Genomic DNA, 16628 nt, shown 5'->3' on the forward strand with positions numbered 1-16628 from the left:
TGCAGTTGGAGCGCCTACGCCACCGTAACGCCACGCAATAACAAATAGGGCGGGCTGGGCGCCAGTTAGGGTAGTATGTCGGCGCCGCGGCAGGTGGTGCCAATGCAATATTACTACTATTACTATTACTTGTAAAAACTATAGACAAAAAACGTGTATTTCACATTTAATAGACGTGCCTGCTGTATAACGCGGTCATCGCACATGCACGAAAGAAATCTCACTGAAAAGTAGTGCCTAGTTGAAAGTTCCATACTACGTGTGAGCTTGTTTTTACCACCATTCTTGCTGCATTGGTATTTGCTTTACCGCAAAGTGGCCCTAAATGATCAAAAACCGCGAATGCTTAAAGCATGAGCGAAGCTGGTGCCATATATGCTCGCGCGCCGTTAAGAATTCCAGCTGCGCACAATTTACCGCGACGGCGAGCCTATGCAACTGATGCACCGAAATGGCGCCGCCATCCGGCGTGTCACCACCCTGAACGCGGAGACACGCGGTAATATCGAGGCGTCTTAGTGCTAGTCTTGCTGACGTCCTAGGGTTGGGAGATAACAGTTGGTCGGATAAATGAATCTGCAGAGGAAGTTAGCAAAAAGTGTTTGCAAGATTGCATGGTGCCTGAAAAGCAGAAAGGTGACAAAGAAGTTTAAGACTAAACATTTTGTAAAGGAAAGGACGAAAGGGTATACCAATTTATGAAAAAATTGAAGAAATAAAAGAAAAAAGCTCTCATGGCCTTTTTCACAAACTGTGGCGCCCTGTGGGAATAACTGAAAATTCGTGTGCTACTGGAATTGAAAATTCGTGTGCGCAACGAGCGCAACGCAGTGCTCGAGAAAGAAAAAGGACAAGGAGTGAAAGAATGTATCTTCGGTATGAATTTCTGAACCTGGAACCTGTGATCCCATGGCTTGAAAAAGAAAATAAAAAGTGGCAGTAGCCGGAAAAACTGCAATGCGGAGTGGACGATCAGTCAGCACCAAAAGCAGGTTCGATACTGACACGCCTTTCTTGAAAGGGTACAGGCATTCCAAAGGTACTGATAAGAAATACAGCTGCAGGGGAATAATAAAAGCTTTCCTCAAGGAGGGGACAAGGACAAAAAAACAGAATAATAACAAAGAGTGCTATGGAACGAAAAACGGTAGGTGTAATGTTAAGAGAAAGGAAGCGCGCAGAGTTGGTCAGAGAAATAACTCGAGTTAATGAAATATAGTAGAAATCAATAAAAAAAATGGGCATGGGCAGGAGATGTATCGCACAAAGAAAACAACCAATGTTCGCTTATGGTAACAAATTGTATTCCAAGTGAAAGAAAGTATAAAAAGAGGCAGCAGAAAGTTAGATGGGCGGATTAGGTTAACAAGTTCGCAGGGGTCAAATGGATGCAGCTAGCACAGGACCGAGTTAATTGGAGGAACATAGGAGATGCCTTCGCCCTGCGGTGGGTATAGTGTGGCTCATGATAATGATGATGAATTTCATGCATTTTATTTATGGTACTTTACCACGCATGAACACAGACTCAAGCAATTTTAGTAATCTGAGAAACAACTTTAACCTTCACTAACGGTTTGTAATCTACAAGTGATCGTTGCTCTTTGAATGATTTACGTTTCAGGGTGTGGAATCAAAATTTCACGTTATCTCTCAACATCTTTATCTTAAGCAAAGTAAACACAGACAATCATACTAAGGTGGACAGCGTTTCATTGTATGGCGAAAGCAGAAAGTCAATGCTAACTATGACTAATTCACATGTAGTGTTATATCAGGCACCCCCTTATTTGCATAAGTGGCCTCCCTAATCACATTTGTTCAAAAAACAAACCTAAAACCAATATAGGAATCAGGAATAAATAGCATCGGGAATTAAAGAAATTACTAATCCCACTGGCCGTTCTTTGGTTCAAAATAGTCTGGAGAACGCATCGTCGTGTTGCAATAAGTGTCTAATTAAACTTAAGGGTAAGTATAGAAAGGCCATGGTAATCGCCAAAGCAAGCAAATCTGCACATTTTCTTTACACATAGAACATTGCGGTCGTATTCTACAAATATACCTGGGCCCAGAGATGATGTTTCACTTACAAGTGTGAGCAATTCTTTAATATATGCTTTATGGGTCTGAAGAAGGCATTTTGTGGCCTCAAACTCAAGAAAAGGCAGGGCGAGATATGAGAGATGGTACACGAATGACAAGAGCTAACAATAAAGTTGGAGGCTGGGGAAATGGCGGCACATGAATCGAAGGAAGATTACTTAGAAATGCTCACAGAAGAATAACGGTATAAATGAACGGCAACAAACACCACAGCTACGCTTCGATGAACAAGAAATAATGTAATAATGTAAGATGGAGTGGAAAAAAACCGAGAGCAAAAGTCGCAACAACAACACCGCACTCTCGGCGAAGGATGCGCCACAAAAACTAACTACATCTTAATAAGCGACGGCCCGAAAGGAAGCTATGGTACTTAGCGCTCCTCACTTCGATAAGTTGAACGCGGACTCCGGACACCATGGCGAGGTGTACCCTCTAGCGCGCTGACCTTCGAAGGGTCCACCACCAGGGAAATTGCCGACGACCTAGTGGCGCCGAAATAGTGACACCATGCCCAGAGAAGTGAGACGTGGAGGAAGTGAAGGTGGTGGGGTGCGATAACTTTTCGTGGACATCCAGTGGTGTGCAGTGGATATTCCTAGAAGATCAAAAAGAAAAAGGTCATTGAAAGATGACATTAGAAATCCAGTCTTCGGGAAGCAGCTTTTGGGAAGCAGCTAATCTTCCTTCCATCTCCTTGCGTAGGCCTACCCAGGATTAGGATGTGTAAGTAAGCGAAGTGATAATGCAGAAGCACAGCAGCCGGCGTACTATAGAATATTATAAAATTATAATTTTATCTAATTTGCGCATAAGCTATTGGTGATACCATTGGCGCTTGCACTACAATAACATAGTCACTTTAACGTACTTTCATTTTATAGCAGTTGTATCTTCTGGTTCTCTTGTCTTTCATCGCATGTCAGGTAGTGCCACATTTTCGCCTGTTATTTTATTGATAGATTCTCTGTGTAAATTACTTACCCAGTATTGTGAACAACTTTATTAATTCAATATCTACAAAACACGGGCGTCAGACAGGAACACCTAGCAGCGCTTAACAGAAAGCTAACGTCACTGTAATAACAGTAACATTCGCTGGGAACACAAAACTGCATAAGCACCGGATCAAATCTTTTCCAAGTCCTCCAGTCTGGACAATCTTTCGTGTTTCGTCTAATTCGAGGATGATAAAAAATATTAGGGTCTCTTAGATGTCTCTTAAAAGTAGAATGGCGAAAGCCTATCCTTCCTCTCCTATTATTTGCCTCTCATCGTTTGCCTCTTATCGCTGTTCGTTGCAGTGCTACATATAATTATAATTGGTTTACAGGAACGGAAGGGTGCAGTATCTGTCACTTCCTCTGGCAAGTGTGAGTTTGGACGGTACATCATCGCTCCTGTCGCGTGGCGTTCCTTGGCGCGCGTTCTAGTGTGTGATTTCAGATGGCAAGAACGCTAGACAAGAACACATCGGACGGAACCGCGCGGAATATGACAAATCTCGCGCACAAATCTCGCGCACGGGATTTCGTTCCATGAGCCTAGAATGGCTTTCGCCTTAAAAACATTTCATAGGGGGAGCTGTTCCGTCAAAGAAGCATACGTTGCAAATTATACCTAGTACTAATGGGCAGCAGTCCTTTGCGTAATGAGCCTCCCTAGCATGCCCATCCAAGCACAGGGACTTTAGAAAATATTTGTTATAGAGAGTTCACTTTGAGCTACGTAGATACTCACTTTATCTGTAGTCCGCCTGCGTGACCTCAAAATTTCTATGTTTGTCTATCGTCCAACATACCTGACCTTTCCAAGCGAACAAAAGAGTCGATATCTTGTTTAGCGATAGCGGCGTTCAGTGAGCTCCCTGTGTGCATTAAGAATTCTCCCGCGAGTCGGCTACTTGGAAAACACTCGACGCACGCACAAGGCTGATAGCGGAGATGATGTAGTGTCTGGATATGCTATATCAGAACACTTGTTCCAAGTCACAGCAGCTTGTTGGCAGTTGCAGGTTATACACAAGGCCCAAAAATAGCTCTTCGAGGTAAGCTTTGAAGAACGATGTCTCTCATCGGACGGCTGGCCTTGGTGACTGGAGGAGCGAGTGGAATTGGCGAGGCTGTTTGCCACGTTCTCGCCGCAGAAGGTGCTACCGTAATCATCGCTGACAAACAGCTAGAAGCTGCAAAGACTGTGGCGCAGGCGATTCCAGGTCAGTAGATATTAAACGTGCCGATACCGTATTTGGTGCAACATCCGATCATCATGCTGTATCGTAAGGAAAATAAAAGCCGCAGAAACGACAGGACAGACGCAAGGCAACAACACACCTGTCTTTCTGCGGTTTTATTCCTTACGATATCCCAATCAACTGTCCGTCACTGTCTTATGCAAGCAGGTGACGCCGAGCACCAAGCCATGCACGTGGACGTGGAAGACTCGTCGTCCGTAGAGCGGCTCTTCAGCACCATCAAGGACACATTTCCGCAACCGCTAAGCATAGTTGTCAACTCCGCCGGTATATCACCAAGAGGATCAGTCATCAATTGCACCGATGCGGAGTTCAGCGAAGTCATCAGGGTTAATTTGAGGGTAAGATGGCAACTAGCGCGAAACTGGCAACGCCCTAGCAAGATTTATTTTTGCGCTTTTTGAGACCCGCCATGGTTGCCGATCATGACACGTGATTTTTATAACCCATGTACTGGTACTAATCTCTGGCGCGATGCTGATAGTGTGATGGAAACCAATTACGAATGCGTCTGTGTGCCGGCAAATAAGAACGGCGTACTCCTTTGCCACGTATCTCATAGCGGGCGAGCAGATTCGAGGCTTAAGCCCGACCTACCATACCAGCACTGAACTGTCTTCGCTTTTAATGGTAGATTTTTTACCGATAACTACCGGCAATACTGGATAATTTTCTTATGTTTAAAACATTAACCGGTTTAGGAAACGCGCACACCGGTCGCGTGTTGTTCGTAACTGAAATTAGAGGCAACGCGAAATGCTATCAGAAACTAGGGCAATATATCAGAGTTATGAGAGATATTCAGCACGCATGGTCTATTCTCAGGTTATGGTCAGGTAGCCGTGGCACTCCCTGCGCACCTAATGAACGGTGTATAGCACGTCGTTTTAGACACACAACAGACACTAATCTATCTAGTACGAAAAAAAAAATGCTTCGTAACCAAGCGTGAAAGCGTGCAGTCAGATAGTCACTGTAACCGTCAATTTATGTGCTGGTGAATGGTTGCGACTTCAGCGTGTACATGTAGTTTGAGCACTGTTTGAAAAGCGCAATACCACCGCTATCGCGTATCTTTTCACATGGCACTTTTCTCGTTGTCCGGGGAGCCGGCCGTCGCATTACCAGTTATGGGGCATCACTTCCGGAGGGCGGCGCCTCTATCGTGACCATAGGCAACCTACAGTGGCCAGGCGGCGCTAGCGGAGTGCAGCGTTTAAAGCCCCTTGATAGCAGCGTTCAGCGCCGCCAACGGCGGCGCCGGCTAATCTGAGACGGCCGGCGCGGTCGGGTTGCGTTCGCCGTTGTACGGCGGGAAGCATCTCGGCTCTCATTTTCTGCGGTTTTAAGGCAATCAAATGCCTTCAGAGCTACTTCCGAAAACCAATACTGGCAAAAGGACACCGCCTGCTCGAGAATGGTCATGTTTAGAACGTGAATTGTGTCGACGTCACCGCGAAGTGTGCGCCGCTCGCGACGGAACACCCGCGCGCACAACTTTGAATTTCGCGTGAGTAGACCGAGATTTTTTTTTTGTAATGAAATTCATTGCCTTAAGGCATCAGTCGGATATGTGATGATGAATTAAGAAATTAATAAATTAATGAAAACATTGAAAGTGCAGAGAGAACCTGAGAAGAAATTGATCGCCGTTTCTTCTTTTTTTTTTTGTTCTTGCTGTTTGATTACAGCAGCATAACAATTTTCTCGCGGTTGCGCTTTACAGTTTAATACCATGACGAACAAGTTTGTTCGTGGTGCACCGTGGTGCAGACTGTGCCGCGGAGGTTACAGGAGGCATGGTGCTGTACCGCTACGGATGTCGTGGCGATTGCAAGCACTGTGTGGTTGTAGCGTGCGTCATCAACGAAAACTGCAGCATTTGGTCACCGAGGCCCCGGCCTCCGTCCCATAGGTCTGCGTGTCGGGGGCGGGGAGTAGGGGGCCTCCTATTTCAGTGGAAAAATAAAGTTCTTAACAACAACAATGGCATGCATTTTATACCTCCATACCACAAGCTTGGGGAAAGCCGGCGGGAAATGCTGGTACTCAACGGCAAAGCTTCCGTAAATGAGGTCGCTAGAGTTAGGATTTTTTACGGTTGCTACTAATGATGGAACGGTCTATCGACTGGGACAAGAAACTCTTCAGCAGCTTGAGCAGTCGGTGCAAGAAATGTTTGGCGCGGAACGATAGAATGAAGTTCCATGCTCCGCGTACACAGTATCACGGGCCTCCACAATCCGCCACTTCGACTTTTTCAGCGCCTTAAGAACTATTTTACAGATAAATATGCTTATCCAAATCTGTAATTGGAAGTTTTGAACATATTGTGGCTTTGAGGTGCCTAATAGACACCGCATTAGAAATGCGGTTCACAGATCCACGAGCATTTTTTTTTTTTTTAATTTCGCCTCCGATGAAACGCGGCTGGAATTCGATGCTGCGGCTGCGCGACTTTGTTGCTTTTCTGGACATTACGTCCTTTAAAATGACAATGCCACTCGATCCTGCACAGCATATACTAGTACACGCCAGATTTTACAGCGCGGAGCGCGTACTGAGGAGAGTGCCCCAACCAGCGTGCGACTCCTGAGTCAGAAGTTTATAGCGTTTCTTCCGCTCAATGGGCAATGGTCTTATTTTAGCTCCTTGGCGTCTGTACGCCACTTGCGCCATAACAAAACGAATTTCAGTTACATTACTCTCTCACAGCCACTATCCCCTTGTCTCATCGTTCTCTTCAGGTTCTCCCAGCAAGCGGTACGCTTGGGTTTCCTTCGCGATTGTGGCAGTCTTTCTCGCCGCCCCTGGGCTAATTTTTATTCTTGTTCACATCCGTAGTAGCCGAAGTCTCGCACGAGACCCCTGAAGTCACTAAATGAGTAAATCACACTCACTGGGATAACAAAACGCAGAAGGAACACAGCGGCCGCAACATACACGGCGTCAGCTTCTGCGCCGCCTCAGTATTAGCTCCCGTCGGCCGCCAGGTGTCACCACATGTCTCAGCAAACTCCATTGCAGGTTGCCTATAGCTACCATCGTCGCCAAGAGTGGTTGTGCTGATTTCGGCCCATACGCCGCTTCTAAGGCTGGTGTCTTCACCCTCACCAAGACGGTGGCGCAAGAATTTGCACCGTACGGCATTCGCTGCAACGCCGTGTTGCCGGGATACACAAAAACCCCTCTGTCGGCAGCGCTGCTGACCGCCGACATGGAAGGTTTCCTCATTTCCACGACTCCGCTGAAAAGGGCTGCCCAGCCTAGTGAGATCGCCGAAGCCATCAAGTTCCTTTGTTCGCCTACAGCCAGTTCCTTCGTCACTGGCGCTGCACTGGAAGTTACCGGAGGGTTTGGGATGTGACACTTCTCGCGAAAGCTCGCGAACGTAGTGCCTGGTAAAATAAAACCTAGTTGGTACGTACTGGAGGGCATAACAGCGCAGACATGAGGTACAAAGACGGGCGACAAGACTGGCTCAGCACCAGTTTTGTCTCCCTTCTTTGCGTCCTCGTCCATGCGCTCTTATTTCCTTCAGTGACTTCTAAATTACGAACAAGGTGAAATAAATTGTGGTTTATGTTCCAAATGAGTTCTTTTCTCATGGTACGACGAATAAAGCGCAATTCATTAGACCTGCGGGTGAGACGATGGTCAAGTAGTCAGCAACGCGTCTGCCCACATCGTAAGAGGCGGTCTTTGAAATAGAAGATGCAGTGGCAAAGTGTGAAAAGAAAGGAAACTACACGGCGTGCTCGCTATTGTGAACGTTCGAAATACCAATGCAAATAAAGAAAATTGTTTTTCGCCTTCTTCACGGGCACGGAAAAGAATCATGAAATGGTACCGCTGAGGCCTAGAAAACCTGCTTTTAAGAATTTTATAAGCCGAGAGAATATTATGCAATGGCGAATAACTTCGAGTGTTCTTGCTTTATTATAGCATCATATTATTATTTTTCTTGCTTCAAAGTAGCCATACCTCATGAGTTTCCAGATTTTCAAGCGAGTGCTTTGTACACTCTCTCCCGAACACAGCTGTAGCATAGACATCCGCTGCAGCTGTGGTCATACCCGCTCTGAAAAAGACCCTACATTTCCTTTTGGGACATACTTCTACGTCAACCGCTGCTGAACTTGTAGCCCTCCGGAAATCAATTCGCTACATATGTGGTGAACCACCTCGAAAATGGCGTATATTCACGGATTCAAAGACAGCATTGCAAATTGTGGAAAATTTCTTACGCCACACCTCCTACCAGTCTCTGGAACTAAACATCATGAAGTTCCTTACACCTGCCCGACTGCAAGGCCACAAGATAATGTTTCAATGTACCCCTACCCACTACGGACTCCATGGAAATGAACAGGGCGATGTTGAAGCAAAACGTGCCCTCAGCAATGGTCTCCAAACAGCTGTGCCTTTATCAAGAGCGGATGCGACGTGTCTTCTTACGAACTGTATGAATAATGCTACGGCAGCTTACTGGGCACAGCCAGATATCTGACACATCCGTCTAAGAAGGCTCGATTAACAATGACATTTTATGTTGGGCGTGAAATTCCACGCCATCATGCATGCTTACTACATAAACTGCGTTTAAACGAGGCTTTCACGCGCAGGTACTTACATGTAATTGGACAGGTGGACTCCCCGGAATGTTTAACTTGCGGCATCCCCGAGACTATGGACCATATATCATTGGTGTGTCCACTGTATGCGCATGAAAGAAATGTGCTAGCCGTTTCCTTGAAGCGTTTGGGCAAGAGGTCTCTGTCGGAGGAACTGCTGCTGGGTGTTTAATAGGACAAGGGTGTCCAGGCAGTGCGGGGTCTTTGCTGTTTTTTGTGTGCCATTGGTCTTGCTTCGCGCTTGTAAAGCAAACTGCCGTGCCTGTGTATATATTTTATATGCCTTCTTCCACATCGTCACCCATCCATTATCCTCTTTCTTCTCCCTTCCCCAGTGCGTAGTAGCAGGTCATTTTAATCATTCCAGCCAACCTCTCTGCATTTCTTTTCATAAAAAAACATCTACTATATACTCCCGACAAAAAAAAAAAAGTGGTTTTAGCTGCGCTGAAAAGTCAAAACCCGAGTATTTGTGAGCCGCATTGCATATGCTTCGTCTCTTACTCAATTGTACCTGCTCCCAAACAACTGCTTTTTTAAATCTGCTCCCGCACATGTGTGTCGCATGTGGGCTAGTCTTTCGTGGCGTCAAGGTTGTTTACCTTACTCCTGAACATACTTAGCAGCTGTATCGGCATCCAGTGCACGCGAACCTGCTCGGCTACATGGACAAGCATTCGACGGTGCCATCAGGGTAAGCATGAAAAAAAAATTACGATAGAGGGAGAGAGTTTCAGCCTAACGATCACTTATCGTGTTTAATATTACTCTTTATGAACGAAGATGGTGATGATGATGAAAATGTTTTATTAATAGAGAAGAGGGAGGGAGTTTTATGTGAAAGTCAGTCGGATCCTTAGTCCGAGGGCCTTATTCTAGACACGTATGGCAACCGTTCGGCGCCACATGTTGTGATCGGTTCTCAGAATAGTCACGTCTTTCTAAATTGCGGCGCGAAATTGTCCGCTGTCGAAATAGTTGGTTGGTTGCACAACTTTTATTTCCATCGGAAACGGCTTTTTGCGGTGACGTAAAAAGACGTGACCATAAAAACGAATTTTTAGCCAAGCTATTGCTACTGCTTGTGCTTGTATTACGAATGGGGTAAAATGCACTGCTTACTGTCAAGGGGCGCTTCCTTTACTCTGACTGGCTGACGTTGTGTAGCGGGAAATAGGTCACGTATATACATCATAATGTGATGTCAAAATGACGTTTCATGACGTAAGGTATGTGCTGACATTGACGTAAATGACAAAATTTGGGCGTCGCGTTCGGGACCACAATGAGGCGCGCGTATAAATAATATGGCTAATTTGACGCGGTGTATAGGCGGTTGTTACCCCACCGCAGTTTGGTAGACAATTACTCTGGGTGATGAAGTAATTAAGCTTAGACATCTTGTTGTAGCTGCATAAGGCACTAAAACGACGTCATAAAGGTGACTTTACAGGTGCGCACCCACTCAGAGAATTAGTAATGAAGACGCTAATTCACAGTCGCACAAGGGCACTAGCTGTCCTCCCGTTGCAAACGCTTCGCTCTCATAGAGAATACATCGGTCGGAGCGATTGTTTCAAAATGTAGCAACGGCGGTCTGGCTAGCTCAAGCGGTTGTGCTGCGGAAGACAGAGAATTTCAGGGAGCCTCTCAATATACGCTCTCTGAACTGGTCGTCAGCTGCGTGAGTAATGAGTGTGGCAATAGCGTTGTCTGCTTGTCAAGAATTCTGTGCCTAGTATAGTACCTTTGCCAGATTACCACTGCTGTCTTCATTCTAGATTCCCAAATAATGTGTAGTGGTCCACGTATCAGCCTTGAACATCCTGCTTTTTTTTTTATTACATCATTGTGCTTGCTTGCACTTTTCCCATCACGTTCCTGCCTCCATCGCTGCAGTCTGATTGCATTACATTCAAATTAGCGGTTGCTGATTTCCGCTTCTGTTTGTAAAATTCTTCCCGGCCTTGAAAGAATGGAGTTAAATAGTGCCACCTGGTGTCCCCATGTTCTTGCTGCGCCTGAAAGAAGAGGACACTGAAGTTGACTCTCGCGTGCTGTGTGCCGAACTTCGCCTGCTGGTACAGCTTCGTCCCGGCGTTTTAGTCAAGTCTAGCCCTGTTGTCCGTGACATATTTTGGTGTCGGCGCAGGGTATCGATCCCAGTATATGTCCCGCACTCCTCCGCATACCCAGGATTCAGGTCCTGTGCCAATCGACACTCCTGTTCACCGCGCTAGCCGGAGGAACCTAGGCCTACCACCTGAGCACGGGCCGTTGGAATTCACCACCGCAGCCGCCCCTCGACCTGTCATGCAAACTCCAACGTACTACACTCTACAGAGCCCACGACTGCCTAAGGCTTTCCACGACTGTCAGACGGAAGACGTCGAAGACTGGCTCACCCAGTTTGAACGCGTCGCCGCATTTAATCAGTGGGACGACGCCGCAAAGCTCAGGAACGTCTTCTTTAGCCTGGAAGATGGCGCTCGTACTTGGTACGAGAATCGTGAAGGCGTGCTAACATCGTGGCGCGAGTTCTGCCGCTGCATCCTGGACACCTACACCAGCCCGGATCGCCGAGAACGAGCAGAAAGGGCCTTACGCTCTCGAATACAGATGCCGAACGAGACCATAACCATGTACGTGGAGGACATGACTAGGTTGTTCCGACGATCTGACCCGGCCATGCCCGAAGAGAAAAAGGTACGCCATCTCATGCACGGCGTTAAGGAACAACTGTTCGCTGGGCTCGTGCGCAACCCGCCGAGCACAGTTGCCGAGTTTGTTTCGGAAGCAATCACGATGGAAAGGATGCTCCAGCAGCGGTCTGCGACCTACGACAGGCCGGTACTCGCCGCTTCGCTCACTGAGCCGCCTTCGGCCTTCGGGGCTAGTCCGGATCTTCTTCGCGACATCATCCGCTCCATTTTGCGCGAAGAGCTCCAGAAGCTTTTCGGTGCTCCCCAGCCGACGGTCAGCTCTGTCGCTAGTATTGTCCGAGAAGAACTCCAGCAAGCACTTCGGCCTTCGGTACCAGCTGCTAACCCGCCATCCTTTTCCACCGAGGCCTCTCGGCCAACGTATGCGGAAATCTTGCGACGTCTCCCGACTGATTCCACGCAATTACTGCCACCCGACCAAGGCTCACTTTATTCAGCCCACCCCGAGCCGTACATCGACAACCGCCGACCACCCCAGCGAAAGGCAGACCTGTGGCGTGCCCCAAATCGGCAGCGCCTGTGCTTCCACTGCGGAGAAGCTGGTCACCTGTATCGACAGTGCCCATATCGACAACTGGGACTGAAGGGTTTCCCCATCGACATGCGTAACCCTCCTTTAGGCCAACGACCCCGGGATATTGAGGACTACGTAGCCCAGCAGCGCATGGCGCCAACTTTTAGACGACAGTCACGATCTCCGTCTCCACACCGACTATCCTCGCAGCCCAGCTCATCCGGGATGGCGCAGCGACGGTCGCCTAGTCCGAGCCGGGAAAACTAAAGACAGCGACCTCAGGGGGCGAGGCAGCTTCAAATCGACGCGACGAAGACCCCCCGACAACGCGACCTGTGAGTGACCGCGACTTGACGGCCCCGACGACAGTTCGTACACGTGAAGACAGACTCTCGCTGGATATACCCGTGCTCCTCGACGGCTATAAGGTTAGCGCATTGGTAGACACTGGTGCTGATTTTTCGATTTTAAGCGGGAAGCTAGCGGCGCTTCTAAAGAAAGTGATGACGCCATGGTCTGGCACGCAGATTCGAACCGCTGGCGGACATGTCGTAACTCCGAGCGGTCAGTGCACGGCGAGAGTCCAAATTCGCAACTCCACGTTTGTTGTCAGCTGCCTTGTGATACCTGACTGCTCCCGCGACTGTATCCTTGGTGTCGATTTTCTACGGGAGTATGGGGCCATTATCGATCTCCGGAAGCGCACCGTGACCTTTTCGACCGAGAAAGCTGATGATACTGACACCGCAGACCGCCAAAGCCGTGCCCCTCTTCGAATTTCTGCCGAGAGCGTTTCTATTCCGCCACGTTCTAGTGTTTTTGCGACTGTTAACTGCGATGAATTACGTGACGGAACGGCGGTCGCTGAGGGCAACCAGTCCCTTTTGCTCACCCACGGCGTCACCTCGGCGCGGAGTCTCATCCATCTGCGTAACGGCCGATCTAAACTCCTGGTGACTAACTTTACGAACGAACCCCGCCATCTTTTCCGCGCTACTGCAATCGCATTCGCCGACGCCTTAGCGGACGTTTCTGAATGTTTTACGTTCGGAGAAGTTGAAAATGTGCGCCCATCCCTTGATCGTCTGGATATTAGTACAGATCTCTCGGAAACACAGCAGCACGATCTGCGTTCTCTCCTTCTAAAATACAGTGCTTGTTTCGCGACATCATCGAAAATTCGGCAAACGCCTCTTGTGAAGCACCGCATAATTACTCCCGACGATGCCCGCCCTATACGCCAGCAGCCGTACCGCATCTCAACGACGGAACGTGAAGCGATTCAGACACAGGTTCAGGAGATGCTTCGTGATGGTGTCATCCAACCCTCCAACAGTCCGTGGTCGTCCCCTGTCGTGCTGGTGAAAAAAAAGGATGGTACCCTTCGCTTCTGTGTTGATTATCGAAAGTTGAACGACATCACTAAAAAAGACGCCTACCCGCTGCCCCGTATCGACGATTCGCTCGACAAGCTTCGCCGTGCCCAGTACTTCTCCTCCATTGACTTGAAGAGCGGGTACTGGCAGATTGAGGTCGATGAGCGGGACCACGAAAAAACAGCTTTTGTCACCCCAGATTGTGGGGGTTCTTATTAAGCCGTCGAGCCTCTTCTGAGGTCTAGGCCGCAAACACAGAGCTCCCGCGATCACACACCACGGGCAGCCGTTCTCACGGCCGCAAAGTGGTAATGCGAAGTACGACACAACACAGAACAGGACTTTGCCCGGAACCAGATGTTTATTGGGTCTTCCCAAAAAGAACGCTGGTGAAGGTCTTGCTGGAGACCCTATCCTTTTGGATGGGGCCTGACACTTCGAAGGGCAAGATGGCGACAACAAAGAAGTATAGCGGGGAGGTATTTACCTTGCGTCCTTCCGTTGTCGCGGCTCGCTGTCGTCTCTCCTCGGCGGTAGCCGGTTCCCGCCCATCTCGGCGCATCTTGCCCTTTGTCCTTTTTCGGCCAAAGAGCGTCGCGTCTGCGACGCCTAGCGGTGCGCTCCTGCGCTCGGCGAGGGAAGAGGGAAACGCGGCGCTATCGAGAAACCCGTTTGGGTTACTCAACCTCGGAAGAGAAGGAATACTTTTGTCCCCTTCATCCTCCGCGGCGCGCGGTGCTTCGGAGGGATGCGCGGTTCTCCGCGATCGCTACACTCCTCCTCCCTAAAGACCGAACGTCGCCTGATTTCAGGCGACGGTAGGCCGGCAACGACTTCCTTGCCGCCTTGTCTTGCATCCAACGCTCCAACGCCGCTGTCCGGGTGGCTAGTTGGGATGGTAGTCCGGTCTTCCGTACACTTCTTCACTGCGCAGGTGTAAGCGCCGCCACGGCGGTTTCGCGACGTCCAGTGCCTGGAGGGTTGGTTGCGCCGTAATCTTTCCGTTCGCTGCTGCACCGCTACTCTGTCTGCCGTGAGCACGAATTAAGTCCTTTGCCTCGCAGCTTCCGATGATCACATGGCGCCGCTCGTCGGTACGCCGACAGCATGGAAATCCTGTCACACCACTGCGACGACCGCGGCCACATCCACGCGCGCGCACGCACGCACACACGCCACTTGAAGGAAACACGGCGGCGATATCCGAAACGCTTATCTCGAGTAGTGTCCCTCCATGGCGATCCGGCGCTCGAGAGGCAGGACTGCAGCCGGCAGCTGCTGCTCCTACAGCCGTCCAGAACCGTCGCCGAGCGCTGCTTCCTGACGGCTGGGCGGCGGCGACTTGGGTTGTGGCACGGCCGGTCTCGAGGGAGTGCGTGCTTCTGTGCTGGCGGCTAGAGCTGCGACCGTCGCTGGCACCCAAGGCGTTGTTGCTGCTGACTATCCGATGCTTGTGATGTCGACTGCGTCAGCGAGGTCGCTGGGAGACGACGCCTGTCTTCGCAGCGCCTTCTGGGAGACCCATTTCGGATTTCCGATTAGTTTTCCCTTGGCGCTCCTAGCCAATAGTTGTCTGCCATTTGGCCAGGTCCCTACGGCAGCGAGTGGAGAGGGGGGACAGCTTGGTAGCGTCTTCGCCACCGCCCGCTTTTCCTTTCCTTCCCCCCCTTTGTTTGGCACGAGGGGACATACCAACAATACTGTTAGATACGACCCTCCCGTAGCCAGCTCGCTTCCTCACAACCGGTTGCTTCTTTGACCACTCGTCTGAGCGGTCGAGGTGTTGTCAGGCCACTCACCCTGTTAAGCGCGCGTCTGAAGCGCCCTGGTCGCGGGCAGAGATAACTCGAAAAGACTGCCATGTGTGTGTGTATTTTGCTGGCGTTTGTGTGTGTTTGTAAGCAAACGGAGCGGCCGTGGCAGACGCCTCCTCCCTCTGTACTGTCCCAACTTGTGAGGCGGCCTGCGAGCTGGCGCCGCACGGACGACCAGCAGAAGAGCGTCGCTCCCGCGAAGACATCCGATCTGCCTGCAACCATCCCCGCCGAGCCAGCGAGTCCGCTTCTGAGAATTCGATGGGCGCTGGCGGTCAACATTTGTAACGGGGGTGGAAGGCGTCTTCACCAGCCACAGCCGCGGCGAAACGACGGGGGAAGTGAAGATTCCCCGGGAGCCTGGCGAGGAGGAATTCGAGGGGAGAACGACTTGGAAGCGTCCGAGCGACGCGGGAAAGAGAGACTCGTTTCGGGTGCCGTGACGAGAGGCCGCACCCTGACTGAAGTGAAGTTGTGCTGCAATGTGTATATAGTGTAAATAAATTCTGTATGCAATTAGAGTGATTGGTCCATGTAATCGGGAGATGAGAGAAATTTGAAGAAAATAACAAGAAAAGGAGAACCTGATATTTAACTGGCGCAGCCGACAGGATCTTCCGATTTGAAGCGGACCGGCCATCGGATCGACGGAGGCGGAACAACAAAAGAGCCAGGGCTGAGCCATGAACCTCGGGCGCTGACCAGCGGGCCAAGCCATCTTCGGAGCACGACACAGGTTGGTGTCTTGTAGGTCCCTCTTCCGCGGCGCACTATGACAACTGTGGGGCATAGTTTGCGGGACCGTAGCGGGGAAGGATGGGGCCGGGGTGCTGGAGATGGGCAGATAGAGCTGGTGGCGGGCGCAAAGGTAGGGGGCGTCAGCGGAGGCTCGGGGTTGTCGTTTGCCGACGAGATGGCGCAGTTAAAATTGAAACTAAAAATTGCAGAAATGAAATTGGCAGCAGCGGATTTGCAGTACGAGGAAGCTGTCAGGGCAGCGGCGGCCGGCAAGAAACAAGCGGTGAGTCCAGACAAAGGGACGGGCATCGCGGAGAGTCTCGAAGGTGGTCAGAGAGCGGAAAGTTTGGACCGCAGACTGGCAGAGTCGGGAGGCGGCAATGAGGCCGAGGTTGAGAAGGAGGAGGCAGTTGCTGAGGTGTTTGAGGTGCGTTCTGGAGAAACAAAAGAAACAGACGTAAACACGGTT

At 49.8% G+C, this 16628-nt stretch overlaps 1 protein-coding gene across 1 annotated transcript; it reads left to right on the plus strand.

The window, feature by feature from the left end:
- The first annotated feature begins 4050 nt into the window (after window positions 1-4050).
- LOC146184923 ((3R)-3-hydroxyacyl-CoA dehydrogenase-like) lies at window positions 4051-7727 on the plus strand. The gene is made up of 3 exons (XM_084605843.1): window positions 4051-4321; window positions 4508-4701; window positions 7455-7727. The coding sequence occupies exons 1-3, from the start codon at window positions 4171-4173 to the stop codon at window positions 7725-7727; spliced, it is 618 nt and encodes a 205-aa protein (XP_084461969.1). The 5' UTR covers window positions 4051-4170.
- Window positions 7728-16628: the final 8901 nt, after the last annotated feature.

This window comes from Amblyomma maculatum, chromosome 6 (genome assembly GCF_055883805.1).
Source record: "Amblyomma maculatum isolate TAMU_Amacu chromosome 6, ASM5588380v1, whole genome shotgun sequence".
In the NCBI taxonomy this organism is placed as follows: Eukaryota; Metazoa; Arthropoda; class Arachnida; order Ixodida; family Ixodidae; genus Amblyomma; species Amblyomma maculatum.